This window comes from Sceloporus occidentalis, unplaced genomic scaffold (assembly GCF_023333645.1).
Source record: "Sceloporus occidentalis isolate IW3139 unplaced genomic scaffold, rSceOcc1.0.p SCAF_3, whole genome shotgun sequence".
Lineage (NCBI taxonomy): Eukaryota > Metazoa > Chordata > Lepidosauria > Squamata > Phrynosomatidae > Sceloporus > Sceloporus occidentalis.
In genome coordinates, this window is record NW_028316983.1 from 116,749,912 (window position 1) to 116,768,079 (window position 18,168).

Below are 18,168 nucleotides of genomic sequence, written 5' to 3' on the forward strand. Positions count from 1 at the left end.
TTTCAAGCTCAGACTACAGCACAGTGGCCCTTGTAGTGTAGTAGTCCAGTGTCCACCTCTAGTTCCTGGTTTCTGAGATTCTGGTGGACATAATACAGGAAATGGTTGAAAAAGTACAGGCATATTTAAAGCTTCCATCACATGTTGAAAAAGTAGCCCATTTCTCCATTATAACAACTTAAAATTAAAAGCAGTTTGTCTGTTCAGCAATGCCAGTCGCTACTGGGGAAACCTGACTGTGTAAAGTTTTCTTGGATCACAGCTACTAGTCAACAAATTTAACTACTAGCTGCTAAATTTTGATTTGGAAGCCTTGTTAAGCTTCCTTAACAGCATGTGTTCTGATATTATTCCTTCTGGAAAGGCATTTCCAGGGAAGTATGCCTGGCTTCCTCTGGGACTATTTTTAAATGCCTCTTAATGACCTGGATATTTGAGCCTACTTTTAACTGATGCTGGCTTATATGCTATATTTTATATTTTATGATTTCCACTGATGGTGAGATTTTTATTGCTGCTGTTCAAGTTAATTGCATTATTATAAACACACAGTATAATTATTTATTTTACCTTTACAGACTATATAAAAATAGTTGAGGAGGATCAGGAGGATGACAGCCATGAAAAATGAAGAAAAAGCCAAGAATAGTCATCGTCATTAATAAAATTTAGGAACTTATACTTAAAATGTAAGAATGCTTGGTATGAGCGTGAAAATCAGATGTCACAGCTCAAGAATAACAGAAGCAGTTCAATGGTGCTGCCATTTTTCTGCAACCCCACTGTACATTTCTCGGCCCTGGAGTGACCTCAGAATCAATGCTTCATTTTCCAGGACGCTTCAGTTTAAATATCTGGAACCAAAAGTGCAGAGGAAGGTTACCTAGTATCAATAGCACCCCAGCTCTCTCTCACACACACTAACACGCACACTTTTCTATTTTAATATTTTGTGGGAATGGAGGCTACACTGGTGAACATGGGTACAAATCAATGCTTCAAGTAGTGGCAGCTGGGGCTCCAAGTGAGAAAGTGAATTCACTCTGGGCTTCAGTCCACAGACCAGACTGTAAAGAAGCTATGTAAGGTGTGAAATCTATTTTGGGGACAGAGTTTGCCACCTGTGACACCCAGATTAACACCCAAGAGCAGATTCATTTCCCTACTGACATGGGAGACATATTAGCTGCCACTGGCAGATCTGCACTGTTTGAAAATAACCAGAAGACAAGCCATGCCGCAGTGGCAGAACACAGGCTTTGCCCACATAACCCCAGTGAGAAGAGTGTTGTTGTCCAACCCAGGAAACACCCCCCTGATCAACACCTTGGATACCAACTGTGTCGCAAAGGTAGACAATACAGGCCTCAAAGAACCAATCGCTTGATCCAGTGTAACACCTTTTCCAATGAACAACCTTCCAATACACAACAGAGGGTGAACGCAGCGTTTGATCTTTCAACATCTGTAATATAAGATTTGAGGCCAGGTTCAAACTGTGGGTAAAGAACCCACTGGCATGGCTCTTAAAATGGGAGGAAGGAGAGATGGGACCTGCCTCCTTGCTACTTTAGTCCTTGTTGGAATTCACATCCATTTGAAGACATTCCAAAGACGTTTCTATGTCCTTACTATCTAGTTGAGAACTGCCTGTTTTTCCATTCCCCAACAAAATATGCTGTGTAGTTCAAAAGCAACACAGAATTTAGTGGTCTAACACATGTATCATAATTTCAAAGCCCCAGTGTTAATTCAAATGAATAGAAATTAGTTCAAGCCAGATGCACCTGGCGACATTTATAAGATCCAGACTAGTACAATGACCACAAGGATAAAGAAGAACCAATGAATGATCATGTGATCTTATTCACAACCACATCACAAAATATATAGGATGCAAACAGGTAGCAAATTGTCAAGGAAATAAAACATTTTTAAATAGATAAAAATTTCTAGCCCATCCTTGGGAGATAGGGCAGAAAAATATATCCATTTTACATTAGGGCTGCAGTTTGTTTCATTTTAAAAATATACCATTTTATGTTAAGTAAAAGATTAAAAACTGAGACATCAAGATAATAATAGCTAACAAGGTTGGGCTGATCTATTAAAGAGGAGGCAACTTTGGCTGGTCCAATTTCCCCCTTGGCTAAAAAAATGCACTATATTAGTAGTTTTTGTTTTTAAGTGGATAGTTTTCAGTATCAATAGATTGGGAAGACTTGACCTGGTGCAAAATCACCCCTCTGAAAACTTCTAGGAGCATCAGATGTCATTTCCGCAACAAAAATAAAATTTTAATTTTTTTTAAAGAGGATCCCTCAAAATCAGACAAAGGGGGCATTTTGTCCTCTCCTGCCCTAAAACAAGTAGGTAGGTCAGGCTGGCTGGCTTCCACTGTGGCATACACATCACTTTTTTTTTTTGGTCTGTTTTTATCCTTATGACTGACAGGGCATCAGCTGTCAACCAAACTAACTGGGTCACTGAGTTACTTGGAGCTGATCCCAGAGAGGCCATGCCCTTGTTCCACCCAGCCTTTGCCAGGCCTAGAGTCCCCCTCACAGGGGCAAAGCAGCTGCAAGAAGCAGATCAGGGTTTGATTAGGAGAAATATTAAGTTAAAGGGGATTTATTTCTAATGCAAAACAGCTTGGGTGGATTGCTACATGCTGGAGGGTGTCTTAGGTTAAGCCACCTCTCTGCAGGAGGGGTGTTTACGCTAACCTTTTGCCTCCAGTGCAGGGATGACAAATGCTACTTGAATGCGGCTACCAAGGGGCTTCAAGGGCTTGCCTCTCAGAGATATTCTGGAGATTTTCCATCCCCTGTGTTTGTAGCTTTCATTAAAGCACACACACAGTTATATTTTAGCCTTTTTTCCTCCTTTCTGCAGAGACAGGATCCTGTCTAGTTGCTCAGTAAGAAAATAAAACAGCTCCTGGCTTCTAGGGTTCTGGCTAATGAGTGTAAATAAGGGGGACGAAGTTCTACACATCTCAAAAAAGGACAGGCAGGACTATGGGTCTTTTTGATGCTATAATGCTGTGTGTGTCTCCTCATAAGTAAACAATTTACCCCCCAAAGGGACTTAATCTCTGTAAACTGCATATAAGATTGTAGCCTAAACAACTGCTTCAGCCATTCTCTTGAAAAGAAAAAGTCCTTATCAAAAAATATGCTTCCCTCATTCCACTGTAAGACATTAGGGAATAGTCATTCTTAGCTAAAAGTATCTGATGGAAGAAACCAAAATAATTGTGGAATGATTTTGCTAAGAATAAATACACCACATAAACAAAACAGATGCCATAGATGTCATTGGTAATCAGAATGAGATGTAAACAACAATAAGGATATCGGGTAAGCAATCCACATTAGTAACATTTACACCAACCATGCAAGGTAGATCTGTACAACAAGGGGGACTTGCTTTAGACCATGGCCTGTTACAGACTGCCAAAATAAAGCTGCTTCGGGTCTCTTTGGAGGTATGCTATTTAAATGATGCATGGGTCCTAAGAGTCCAGAGGTTGCGCCAAAGCCACACTCCATTCCTAAGCACTTCCGGATTCTTCCGGATTCTTAGGATGCATGCATCATTTAAACAGCATGCCTCCAAAGAGACCCGAAGCAGCTTTATTTTGGCAGTCTGTAACAGGCCCATGTAATGATTTCACAGCTGAGGTACAACCAGGAGCTTTCCAGCTTATACATTCAGCTCTTACACTACACTGCCTCATCTAAATTGTTGCAAGAGAAAATGACATATGCAACGATCAGCAATTTCTCTTTTCAAGAAGGTGGCACTTGACAGGAGACACCCTTGTAGCTGACTGGAGGCCCAGAAAACTCTCCAACCCTGGATGCTGGAAAGTTTGTCTACACCTACTTGAAGAAGTCTTCTTTGCAATAGACACTCCCAGCTCTGGAGAAGCAGCGGTCTGCCAGCTGCATTTGGCAATCTGCACACTTGAGGCAAGAGCCGTGCCAGTGCCGGTCGAGGACTTTCAGGATGAACTTATCCAGAATATGCTGGTTGCAGCCGGCGCACTGGGGGATCTCTGGCAGGAGAAGAAAGAGAAGAATGTGAGCCAAAAGAGAGAGAGAGAGAGAGCCACTGCTGAGACAGACACAACTGCATAGAACAAGCTGTTCTGACCTAGAAAGTAAATGACAATTGGGGGGGCTTTTGCACTATGCAGTTATAGCACTATGATTCTATTTTAACAGCTATCCTGTGAAATCCTAGGATTGGCAATTTAGGGAGGGACATTTAGAATCCTCACCCAAGGAACTCCTCTGGTACCTCTGACCCAAACTACAAACCCCAGCACTCGATGGGATGCAGCCCAGGCAGTTAAAGGGGAATAGTTATGTGCTATAACTGTTTTTGAAAGGGTCCCAGGTCTGTTACTCTGTGTGCACACAGGAACAGATGGGTAGTACAAAGCCCAATATGCAGGACATTTAACTCCAATAAATGGACAGAGGAGAGATGCAGAAGAGGGAATTTCAGCAGGTGTTGTTTGTCAACTGGTGAAATTGCCTCTTCAGCACAACCATTAAAGGTAGAGGGGACCTCTCCAATTTTCACTCTGGCACTTCTAGAGTGGGAAGAAAATAGGACTGAGGTTACATGTGGAGGAAAGGACCCCTTGTGCTACTGTCTCCCCAAAAGCTCCCATTTGCTTATGGAGGTGGAAGAGGAAGAACACTCGGTACCAACATGATATCTATGTTTTCCCTTGCAGAGATGACAGCACCTGTGCATTGGGAGGTAGAACTGAATTGGGGAGATTGTACAAGGAGAAGGGTTAAAATGTTCTCATCCTATAGTTTTGGTCCAGATCCAAAATGTCCCCAATACTGCTAGTTGTAAATGTAGTCTTCTGCATAATGCCTAGTTTATTCTTTATCTAGTGTCCCATTGTGATTGAGAAGAAGTCTGCAGTTTATATATTTTTACACACAAAACCGGCCTGTTTAAAGCAAGCATATGCGTGTTTAAGTCAATTTGATCAAAAATTAAAAAAATATTTATCCAATATTTCAAAAATGTAGCCTCACTCCTAGATGGATCAGTTTAGTGTCACATAGTATGGAGCCCCTGCATATATCCTGTCATTGATTATTCATAAAACTACACTATGGCTCCTCAAAATTAAATATTAAGACATAATGGTTGTAACGAAATGTAAATTGAGGTGAGCATGCAAGTTAGGACAGGCAGAATTTTGTAGTTAAAAAGTCCATATTCTGCCAATTTAGGTGTTTGTTGGTTGGTTGGTTGGTTGTTTTCTGTTAAAAATAATTTGAAATTTTGTAGCCTAATTATTTGTGTTAGGAACTTGAATGAGGACTTCAGAAGTACTGATGCAGCTCATTAAAATGGGAAGAAAACACACACATATCAGCTGCAAAAGGACAAAAGGCCATGGGGGAAATGGAAATGGTGATAGGTTCTGTTAGGTTCTGATAGGTAAGATTCTGTTTTCTGAATCTTTAGCAATAAATGCCAATTTGTCCTCTACTCCTTTTACAAAGGAAAGCTATGGTGCTCAGGGAATCGACAGAGGAAAACAGTTTCTGCAACAGGGGCTGCTGAACAGGATGGTTCAGGGAAGGGAGAAACCTCCACAAAACAGTCTACCAGTTAGGGCTTCACAGTCAAGGAGCTATCATACTCAGAGACAGAAATGCATACAGATATGAATATTATATACAAATTGCAAAAAAGATCCGACATTCAGGCGTGAAATCTCTTTTTGTAGAAACATAAACTACATTTGTTTTCTTAGAAGTGAATTTATAGGCAAAACTTTTCCCAAGTTTTGATTAAAACAGAGACAAGGGCTTTAGAAATAAGAGGCAGCCCTGAAGGGTATCAGTTGGCTATCTATGGTGCAGTACAAATAGTGCAAAAGTGCCATGCTTGCGCCATGCTAGGGTTATGGGACTGCACAGCAACCGCAGGTCTCTAACTCTAGCATGTACTGGCGGTGGCATAATGGTGGCGCCCTGTGTACATGGGTGCTGCCATTATGATGTAATGGACACATAGTATCCACACGTCACGTCACGCCAGTTACGTCATGAGTGCACCATTGGTGCGTTTTGTTGTAACTGGTGTGGCAGAAAAAAGAACCCACTTCGGGTCCCTTTGGAGGTATGCTGCTAAAATGACACACGCATCTTAAGAGGCCAGAAGCTGCGCCAAAGCCATGTTCCAGTCCTTAGAACTGGAGCATGGCTTTGGCGTGACTTCTGGCCTCTTAGGATGCATGCATCATTTAAACAGCATACCTCCAAAGGGACCCGAAGGAGCTTCATTTTGGCCTGTCTGTTTGGGCCCTTAAGTTAGATGGGAATGTTTTCTAGGTTGTTAACTAATACTGAATTAAACTGCTTTCATTTTCAGAAGAAGCCAAGAGAGAAAAAGGGGGAGAGGCAGAAAGAGCCAAAGGTGTTTCAGTTTGCATTACAGAGGAGTCAGGATAGGTGGATAAGAGATGCAGAAATTTGGGTCACTTTGAGCCATTTAACCCTGTCAGTGATGCTCTCCCAGAGACATTTTAACTCCTTAGTGCTAAATGTTGAGCCATTTCTGACTGTGTTATCCTTGCCTGTATACAGGTTGCCTATTTGGAAGCAGAATATCTTACACAAATGTGGGAAGCTTTGCGCTCATCTCTATTTCCACTTTCTTATAGTTCCAAATAATAGGAAGTGTTGTAAAAATTCTGCCAGCAGAGATTACCCAGTAAAAGCAACGCACATAAATTCTGATATAAGGCCTGAGAGAAGATTGATTTCTGAAGAAGCAAACCACACAGCATATATGGTACAATATTGCAAGAGCTGTGCAAGAGATGTTTATGCATCAGAGACTTCCTCCCCTCCCTGCTTTTTTTGTTTGCTATCCTCTTGGGTAGCTCTGAGGTGGCAAAAAACGACTGACAATAATATCAAAGATTTGTTGCCTTTTTTATGCTGCTACAAATCCTTTGGATGGCCAGCAAAGACTTTTCAGAAGCAAGAGGATGAAAACGATTGTACTGAAATCCAAATGAAACAGCCAAGTTGATTGGCTTATCTATTGAGGAGTATTCAGTGGCTGGAGACAGATATTAGTTCTTAAAGAAGTTGAAGGGTCGAATGACAGGCCTATTGTTGCCTTTTCTCTGTATACAGTGCCAACTACTTCTCCTTACAGGAGAACTGGGCAACTCTTAGATCACAACTCCCATAAAAGATCAGGGAGCAGCCTCCTCCATTACCTCCAAAAATGCAACTACATGATCCCCCCCCCCCCCCAATGTCTACTCCAGTTGTTCTTGTTGTACACCTTCAAATCATTTCTGACTTATCGCAACACTATCTCAGGGCTTTTTTTAGCAAGATTTGTTTGGAGAGGGTTTGCCTTTGCCTTCCTCTGAGGCTGAGAGAATTTGACATGCCCAAGGACATCCAGTGGTTTCCACGGCCATGCAAGGATTTGCACCCTGGTCCCGAGTCTTAGCCCAACACTCAGATCACTACATCATGCTGGCTCCACTCCAGTCCTCAGTTATAACATTGAGATGCCACTTTTCCTTCACTGATGTTCACAGTAACCAAATTTAAAACAATCACTCATGCCTGACTAAGTGGCCCAGACCAAGAATTATTTATTGTTGCCTTCTTAAATCCATCCCACCTGGTTGCTTTGCTTGAAAGAAAACAAAAGCCCACTAGAATCGTGCAAAATGCCCTCCAAGTTGAATAACAAGAGACAGAAATATACAGAGGAGTCAATAAAAAATCTATATGTCCGCTTTGTCTTGTTAAATACAATTGTCTTTCCTGTGAATGCCTGCCCGGTCAGCTCTCCCATCACCATCGTATATCTAGCAAACTGCTTTCATTTATCTAATTTATTTTAACTAAATTATTCAATATAACAGGAATAATGTTAATGGAATTATGCACTGTGACCAGATTAGAGTCTAGCACTTTGAAGCAACAAATGTCTCCACTTCACCTCTGTGCTTACAGCATTTTATTAAAGTAAATACGTTTCCTCCACATTCGTTTTTCACTGACAGGCCGTTAGGCAGCATCATATGTAATTAGATTAGCGTGGCTGCTTAATTGACTAGCTACAAATTCCTTCGTTTGTCCTCTTACACCTTCCTACCTCATCCACTCTTCTAGTACTTTCCAAGATCACAGAAAACACAATCAAATATGAGGACACTTGACTAAATGCAGAGTATTGAACCTCCCAGAATCCCCCAGCCATCATGACCATTAGCTATGGAATTTAGGGCCCAAACAGACAGGCCAAAATAAAGCTGCTTCGGGTCACTTTGGAGGTATGCTGTTTAAATGATACATGCGTCCTAAGAGGCTGGAAGCCGTGGCAAAGCCATGTTCCAGTATTAAAGACTGGAGCACAGCTTTGGCGCAACTTCTGGATTCTTTAGATGCATGTGTCATTTAAACAGCATACGTCCAAAGTGACCCAAAGTAGCTTTATTTTGGCCTGTCTGTTTGGGCCCTTAGTTATGGTCCAAAGAAATAGGTTTTCCATCAATGATTGCAAATCCTACTTATCTCCTTGGGAGTGAGTGGATCTGCTGGACAACTGATTCGAACAACCTTTTGAGGACAACAAACCAGTTACCTTCCCCATTTACACCCATTTTAGCACTGCAGTAGGTTTACTCCTTGTCCTTAAAATATGGTATGAAACATCTATAGATTTTAAAAATATATATTTTGTAAAAATGACTGCATTTTTGGGGTGGTAAAATAGACTATGAGGAAAACTGTGAAGGTTTCTGTTCAGATTAAACACTTCTAGGAAATAAAAAAAAAATGATAAAGATGCTTTAATGAGATTAAGGGCATTTCTTAAGAAGTTTTTGCATAATTAAAATGACCTATAATTTTTGTCATTAATTTTTTATGAAGTTTTTTGTTAAATTATAGGTTTCAGTCAGGATGCTCTTAGGAGGTTCTTCTGTGTTTTGGTTCTTTTAAATCTGTCTCTTGTCCAGTGTGTTTTTTTATATATATATGAAATGTTAGTGTGCTAAATATGCCAGAGATTAATGGCTGGCCAACATTCTCGGAACTGACTAGGGATTTGGAAAGTGCCTTAATCAGGCACTTTACACATCATTAATATCAGAACATCCTGCGTACTTTGCTCCTGAAACTCCAAAGTGCCTCATTGTCCTTCAAAATGACTGAAGATGACAGGGCAGAGAAGCCCTTCAGTGTTTCAAACACATTTTAGAAATTGTTTCTTAAGATTGGGAGGAACTGCCTAGAATTACACACTGAACACATGAAATATGCAACGTGTATTGAATTCTTGGGGAGTGTTGGGACTCTCACCCCTTCCTCCAAAAAGGACTCCTGTTGCAAGGGTTTTGCCTTCTTCCAGCAATAGAAGCCGCAGTCATATGCCACTGAGAAAACTTGATTCTTTGCCACAATCACGGTTTCAGCAACAGCATATCTATTTCAATAGAGAGCACTACATGACTGCAGTTTCATATCACTGCAGTCTATTAGATTATTAGACAGGACCCTGTGATGTTCTTCCCCAGCCTGTTTTCAACTACAACTGTTATATTGTCCCAGGTGACTAGACATGTTAGCTCATCGGAGTTGTAGTCCAAAACATGTGAAGGCCATCATACTATAGTGGGTTACTCTTTGCTATTACCAGAGATAAACACCAAAACTTGCCTTTCCCTACTGCTTCTGCCTATTTATTTATTTATCAATATAAATAAATAATATTTGTGAATGTCAGGTAATATTTGTAAAGCTCAGGTGAAAAGGTTCAGCTTAGTCACACACACAATAATGGAAATTCTACTAATATGTGTTCCAGAGATCAGAAAAGATATCATAAAGTCTAGAAGACCCCAAGGAGCCAGCATAATGTTGGGCTATGACTCTGGAGACCAGGGTTCGAATTCTGGCTCGGCCATATAAACCCTGAGTGATCTTGGGCAAATCACTCTCTCTCAGCCTTAGCTGAAATTATGGAATGGCCTGTCGGAGGAGATCCGTCAAATTACCCATCTGGATGGATTTTAAAAAGCTGTCAAGACAGATCACTTCCAATAGGCCTTCCCCGATTGATCGCCCAGTCCCACCAATACAGATTGTCCAATAACTGCCTCAAGATGTCCCGCACCAGTGATGACTACTTTAAGTAATTTTAATTGTATTTAATGATGTTATTTATTATGTGGATTAGTTTTAGAAAGGGGATAAGGGGATCGTGTGATTATTATGTATGTATCTTGTAGTTATTTATGTAATTTTGGTTGTGAATAAAGTCTTCTAGAACATGGCCACATAGCTCAAAAAACCCACAAAAAACTTATCTCAGATTTATTACCAGACTCCTAAAAAGCTGATTTTAAAGAGTTCAGATCAGAAGGTAAGAAACTGTGCCTCCCCCAATGTTGTCACATTACATGTCCCCTTATCCTTGGCCATTGGCCATACTGTCTGGGACTGATGACAGTCAGAATCCCACAATATCTGGAGCGTCACTTAGACTTCCACAACAGCCATTAGTTCTATTTTAAAACCTAACAGAAGTAGCAATTGCTGTATCAGCTCCAAGTTAAATTTTGAAGACAATTGCTATTTATTTCTGTTAACATTTCTCCCTGTTATAACAACACAAGCCTCTTACTTGCTGCCATTCCTCAACAAAGGAACATTTGCTCAGTCTCCCCCCTCCCCTCCACATGCTCCATTCCCTCCTTCCCTCTCTCCCTTTCATACACACACAGGGTTATGTGTAAGTGAGCTTGCTTTCAGCAGCCACAGATGTGATTATGTTGCCAGCTAATGGACCGACTCCTTTAACCCTAAGTCAATGTCTTTTAGAGATGCAAGGGACTCACTTGGCTAGAAGGAGGTCCCTGTGTTCTTCACTAGGCAACATGAGACGACATTCTCCTATCTAAATTGTTTTTTTCTAATATATGTTCAAATACATTTCCCTTTGAGACCACAGAATTTGTTGGAATGGGAAGTGATCATAAAAAATGGGGAGGGAATATACTTACATTTCATATAAAGATTCCAATCAGCTTAGTGCAATATCTAAATATTGATACTAAAAGAAAGTGGGCCTGATCTTTCTCTAAGTTACAGTATACCTGATCCAGATACTGTGAAACTCATTCCTAGGCTTTTGTGGACTCTGAACCAGTGACTACATTCATCCCTCCATATTTGCGGCTTTGATATTTGTGGATTTGATTATTCACAGATTAGATAAATGTGTTCTCTCTAGGAATATCTAGGTCCTCCCATGCAACTCTATGGTCAACTTTAACTAAAAGTTGCACTGAAAGGCCTAGAGATTCCTAGAGAGAATACTCTACTGGGTATCTATAGCTCCTCCAGCGCAATTATACGGTCAGTGTCTGTCTGACATTGACCACAGAGTTGCACTGGAGGGCCAAAAGATTCATAGAGAGGTGTTTTTCTTATTTGCAGTTTTTCCATATTTACAGGGGTCTAACCCTAGTGAATATGGAAGGACAAGTGTATAGCCTATATCTAGAGCATCACCACGGAGACCTATTTAGGGCAAGAGCCTCAGGTAATAACATTGCATCCCAAGCCAAACCCAACACACTAGGAACTTTATCGCACCCATTTTTCCCCCCTTTATGGGTTCAGAAAGAGGATGCTCATGTGCGCGCGTGACCAGCCAAAAACAGATTTTATTGCACGCCAAAGCATCCTCCAAAAGGCCCTGTTCCATCCCCCAGCGCCAAGCCATCCCCATTCAGTGCTGAGGGGCACCATTTTCCTCGGTCAGAAAACATCCGACCAGAACATTTAACACCCCTTGGCAGTGAATGGGGATGGCTTGGTGCCGGGGGACGTAATGGGGCCTTTTGGATGACACTTTGGCATGCGATAAAATCCATTTTTGGCTGGTTGTGCGCGCACATGAGCATCCTCCTCCCATACCCGTAATGGGGGGGAAATAGGTACGATAAAGTTCTAGGAAACATGTTTAAATGGAATACTGCCTTGGCAGTACATCTCAAGCCAGCAGAGCCTACAACTACATAGGGCCATGGGATAAATTGTGTTTCAAGTCTACAACAGCGGTTCCAACCCAACATCCATCGGCCAATTTCCAGGCGGTGGCCCCAAATACTCAGACGCTAAAGAATAGCCACTCATCCTAACTTGGGCCCAATAAATTCTGAAACAGCCATCAAGGGGTCAGGAGCTGAGCTGCTTGCACCCTCCCTTTACGCATGTGCAAGACATGCATTCAACTCCAAGGCAGCAGATAGCTAGGCTACTCTAATACAGTGTCCAATAGGGCAAGTGGAGGCAAGGCCTCTAAATTATAAAGGCAGATTATAGCTCAGAGATAAATTCTCTTTCAGGTTATATATTTTTAAGATCAGATTATTTTCTCCCTGCCAGGTACACCAGAAGCTGTGTACAAGGCCCACCTGGGTTCTTTGCATTTGTCATTCTTTGTTATGCTCTCAAGGATTTAACTGGCTTGCTGTTAAAAGTAAAGCTTCTGGGCTAGAAAGGAAACAAACCTATGCATATGGGAAGATGTGCCCGGTTTTGGGTGCTAGCTACCAAAATCTCCCTTCGAATTATGCCAGGAACTAGTGAAATATATAAGCAGACACACTCAAAAAAATGAGGGTGGGATGGACTGTAAGAAAATGGACACTGAAGGAATAGAAATTAAAATATTAATAAATGGCCAGTATGTAGTACATTAATTATGGAGATGGCAATTCAGGGATTTTTCCCCCTTATATCATTAAATCAGCCACTGGAGTGGAAAATGAGGCGCCTACATCTTCTTTCATCCGTTTCCCCCTTGGTTTTTTAATCTGCACCACCTTTACCTAATTTAGTAGTCCAAATGATCCAGAGATAGGAAAGATAATAGGAAAGTAATGCATTTACTTGGTCATTAATATGCTAAAAAAATCCAATTCGATTGGATTTAAGTTAGAAGGGAGGACTTAACTATTAAGTTTATGTTAAATTGCAATTTAAATTTAAACTCAGTGCCTACACTGAAAGCAGCTGCAAAATATCATCTAAGAACATTTCTTATCTATCCCAACTTCTGCCCTATTTAACTCCCTTATGATCCCATCTCCTTATACACTCCTTTCTGATTCCCACATGAATTCTATCAAACATCCCATGGTTAAGAGGCTCAAAATTCAGCTTCTTGGGACTGATGGTAATTGCCTATGTAGTATCCAGTGCAGAACACAAGAGTACTATCTGGATGCAAAAAATATCACCCACTTCTGCTCTGCCCTTGCCACTTACTGGTTTAATAGCATTTAGCATAGCATTTACATTTCTATACCACTTCATAATGAACTCAGCACCCTCTAAGCGGTTTACAGTCTGCAAACCAATTGCCCCCCAACAAGCTCGGTATTCATTTTAACAATCTACGAAAGGATGGAAGGCTGAGTGAGTCAACCTTGGAGTCCTGATAGGACTCACTACTGTACTCTAATCATAAAGTAAAATGATCACTTTGGATTTTGCGACCTAAACATTTCTCAGCATTCCTCAACCCTGAAAGGCAAATGAAAAGCAAGAATCCAAGGGAATTACGGTAGGTTTTGAGTGGAAAACAAAACAAAACAGCTGGAAAATATAAACATTTTGTTGTTGTCTCTCATTTAATTAATAAGTTAATTAGTAACATCTAATAAATTAATTAATAACTTAATAGTGGAATGAAGTAAATGCTGAGTAGAATGCATTTGTAAAAACAGACTGAATTCTGGTTTATTTTGGGGAAATTTTTACAAACTTATATTTCCCTCCTCATTAGACAGCCCACTTTTATTGCTCCCCAAAACACACTTCATCCCCTTTCTCCTCTACTTGCTAGAACACCTTCCAGGTCTCTGGGGCTACAACTCCCATCACACAGCCAGCATGGCCAACATCTGTGTTTGAGAGAGGGACGGTTGCCCTGGAGAGACAGGTTACTCTGGATGTTTAACCAATGTTCTTATTTACTTCATGTATTTCAGTGGGAAATATGGTGCACATGCCATAATTAATGTGCCTTGCTCAGGTCCCATAAATTTTTTATTGCCCTGAGTTAGTTGAGACTGCACAGCATGGGTTCCTCAGATGTCAGAGCATAATGCAGCTTTTCCCAATAAGTGGCAATGAAAACTTTATAGCATCCTCGACACTGCAGATTTTGTTTATGCTGCTGGTTTTAGTCCCCCTTTTTAAAAGAAAATAAAAATCCGGCTGTTTTCTCCTTGAAGTGCATTAGTTACCATGGAAATAGTGATGTCACTCAAGAACTTGAATGACATCCAAAGAGCCGACCAAAGCAAAGGGACGTTGTTCCTGGACCACAGGTACAGAATCTGTTCCTAGATGGTTGCAGGAAGTTATCATGGACATAACAGGAAGCAGAGCATCTTGATGGCATGACTGAGCTAATGTGACCAATGGAGTTCAAAATCGGAACAGATAAGACGGCTAGAAAATGAGGGCCACCTGGTTTAATTAATACTTTAAGGTTTTTTTCAATTATTTATTGTGGGTGACCATTTTACTGAAACATTCATATCAGAGGCTGACAACGTATGGCTAGCTTGCTGGTTCTGCAACCATACCCAGCACAGTAGTAAGGATGCAAGGAATTGGAGTCCAAGAACCACTGGAGGGCCAGACATTGCTGTTGTGTGCCTTCAAGTCATTTCCAACTTATAAAACAAGGCTGTCCTCGACCTCCCAGAGGACCTTCTCAGCTATCCCTCCCAGATTATGGAATGGCCTGCCGGATGAGATCTGTCATATTACCACCCTAAACAGCTTTTAAAAAGCTATAAAGATGGATCTCTTCTGGCAGGCCTTCCCTGAATAGTCCCCCGGCCACTAGAAGGAAAAATGTAACTGTTGAACTCCGACCTCACCACAGTCACGATTTATTGTTTATTATATTATTATTATTATTAAGTATGTTTTAATTCTTACATTGTTAAATTGTATTTTAAGGGGGTGATTGAGGGTTTTGGATTGTATGTTTTTTAATCTTTGTAAGCTGCCCCAACTTGTAGAGGGGCAAGATATAAATTATTATTATTATTATTATTATTATTATTATTATTATTATTTATAGCAACTCTAATATGAACCTATCATGGGGTTTTCTTGGCAAGTTTCTTCAAAGGGGGTTTGCCATTGCCATCAACTGAAACTGAGGTCTGTTACAGACTGCCCAAATAAAGCTGCTTCAGGTCTCTTTGGAGGTATGCTGTTTAAATGATGCATGCATCCTAAGAATCCGGAAGCTGCACCAAAAGCTACACTCCGGTGCTTAGGAATGGAGTGTGGCTTTGGCGTGACCTCCGGACTCTTAGGACCCATGTATCATTTAAATAGCATACCTCCAAAGAGACCCGAAGCAGCTTTATTTTGGCAGTCTGTAACAGGCCTGAGAGAGTATGACTTACCCAAGGTCACCCAATGGGTTTGCATGGCTGAGCTGGGATTCAAACCCTGGTCTCCAGAGTCACAGTCCAGTGTTCAAACCACAACACTATGCTGCCAAACATTGCTCCTCCTTTATACAATGTTCTGAGCATACAGAGGTCTTCACATACTTTGCTACAGGCATCTTTGCAACAGGCTTCTGTGGTAGACCAATACTGCCGTTCCTGCGTTTGTTTAAAGATACTTATTTTGCTTTCTCTGCCTGCACAGGGATGCTTGAAGAAATGTCCAGTGTGACTCAATCATCAATAAATCACAACAGCAACATCATTTTAAGCCAAAACAAGCATTTTCAAATCTGTTTTAAAATACAGCCCCATCTTTTGAACCTATGGTTTTTACTGGAACTGCATTTACAGACAAACCAACAGTGAAAGAAACAGCAGCAACAGACAGACAGCCGCACATTGCACAAGGCTTTTATGACAAAGGCTGTTTAATCACCAGAATATCAGAAAAGAGGCTTCCTTTGGCAAACTGTTAGAAGGTAAAAACATGGCTTTGTGTCAGAGCCTGGAAACACTAAACATTGGCTTTAACATTTTAAAGCTAAAATGTTAATACTATTTAAAAAAAAAACTCGTTATTAATGAGTGACAAGAAACCTAATTCATTGATAGTGAACTGCTAATGTTTTACTTAATCACTTCAAACTACACAAAGACACTAAAATGAACCCCAAGTAACATTTTGAAGTAACAAGTAAACATTTCAATCCTGCTGCTGAGTCCCAACTAGAATAGACTCATTCAGTCAATACTGAATGGAAAGTCAATGCATAGGTAATCCCTCTTTCAGTCAGGCCTAAAAATAGGATTTAGGCCACTATGTTCCCAAAGTAAACACTGCAAGTAGCATACATTAATTTTAAAAGTAACATCAGTGCCCCCTAGTTACCCACCAAAGCAATGGGTTACTACTAAGCTCTGTCTGTGCCCTTGCAGTCCGCAGTTTGATAACAGCTGCATCATGAAGCAAGGCTTCCCCTCCAGATCCAAATAAATCCTCAAATAGATATGAGGACTTGAGAAGTGGCATCTCTTGAGGCAGGGAGAAGCCACAGACAAAACAGGCCTTTCAAAGTCATCACCAGAACTAGCTACACCTTGAAGCTAACAGCTACAACCAAACAAGAGTGGGAATACTATGCTCCGCCTAGCCCATTCCTGTCAAGAAGAGACAGATATCTTGAAAGATTATATAAAAATATATGTTATATAACATTGTCACATAATTATTTGCACAACTAAATTATTTGCATATTTACTGCATAATTGGAGTCTCTGAACTATGTTGAAAGGCAGCCTTTAATTGTATAAAAATGCACCTTTTCAATATGGACTTTATCACACAAGGAAAAACCAGAGGTTTAAAGAGTCGATATCCTGGGGAAATCACAGTAAGGTTTCCACACACATCGCTATTAAAGAGGACTTATCCCAGGAATAACCAGCAACAAATCATTCACGGGGTTTCCCCATGAATGATTTGTTGCTGGTTATTCCCGGGATAAGTCCACTTTAATCGCAATGTTGAGTGAAAATCTTCACCGTGGTTGTGCGGTTTCCCTGGGATATTGACTCTTTAAACCTCCAATTTTCCCCATGTGATAAAGTTCAGAGATTTGTTAGCCTAGACTAGAGTCAAATCTTCAGTCACCTGCCAGAAGCAATATCCTTCTTCTATTATTTGAAGGAACGTTGAATAGAAGACGGAACAAACTTGTTTACTGCTGCTCTGGAGGGCAGGACCTGGATCACTGGGTTGAAGTTAGAAGAAAAGAGATTTGTGCTAATAATAATAAGGAAGAACTTCCTCAGGGTAAGGGCTGTTTGACAGTAGCATAGACTGCCTTAGAAGATGATGGACTCTCCCTTACTGTCATTTTTTTAAAAGGAATCTGGGTGGCCATCATTAGGGGGTGCTTATTTGTGGATTTACCTCATTGCAGAGCCTAAATGACCCTTGAGATTCTTTCCAATGCAACAATTCTATGATTCTAAGTCGCCAGCTTTACAGATAAGGCTTCAACATACATAGTGCAGTGGCACTTTGAGTGTGTTTGCATACAGAGCAAGCATTTAATCATTAAAGTCATCATTGACGCAATTCCCAAACCGACTTCAAACTGTAAGATATGCACGTGAGACAAAGGCAGGGTAGGGTGCAAGGTATCCTTCATTTATCATCACAGTTTCCCCCATGCCACTCTAGTTAAGATTCTGTCAGTGTTTCCATTATGGAGAGGTTCATAATTCAGCCCTAAAAATGTCACCTCTGCCTGGAAGATCAAAGGATAGAAGCAATTAAAGGACTGTAGGGCTTAAATCAGATTGATTGTGATTTTCCTCTCTTGCTTTTTAAAGTTCAGATATTCCTCAAAATCAATTGCCTTCATTTACTTAACTGTGTATCCCTTAATATTATTTCCTGAAGTTTTGAATAAAGCCTTAAGCAGCGGGAATTATGCACAGCTCTTGGATGCCTTGCAGAAATTGATGGCAAGCATAAGAGGCAGACAAACTGACATGCAAGTCTCTCAAAGCGCCTTGGAAGAAGAACTCCATAAACTGGTGCAAGGAAACAGGAGCAGAGT

The 18,168-nt window shown here is 40.7% G+C and overlaps 1 protein-coding gene across 1 annotated transcript in view; it reads right to left on the minus strand.

The window, feature by feature from the left end:
- Positions 1-18,168, minus strand: part of LHX4 (LIM homeobox 4) — a 92,534-nt gene that overhangs the window by 52,490 nt on the left and 21,876 nt on the right. The window contains exon 2 of the mRNA XM_089515914.1: positions 3,892-4,063. Within this exon, the coding sequence (XP_089372040.1) occupies positions 3,892-4,063 (172 nt within the window). The remainder of the gene's footprint in view (positions 1-3,891; positions 4,064-18,168) is intronic.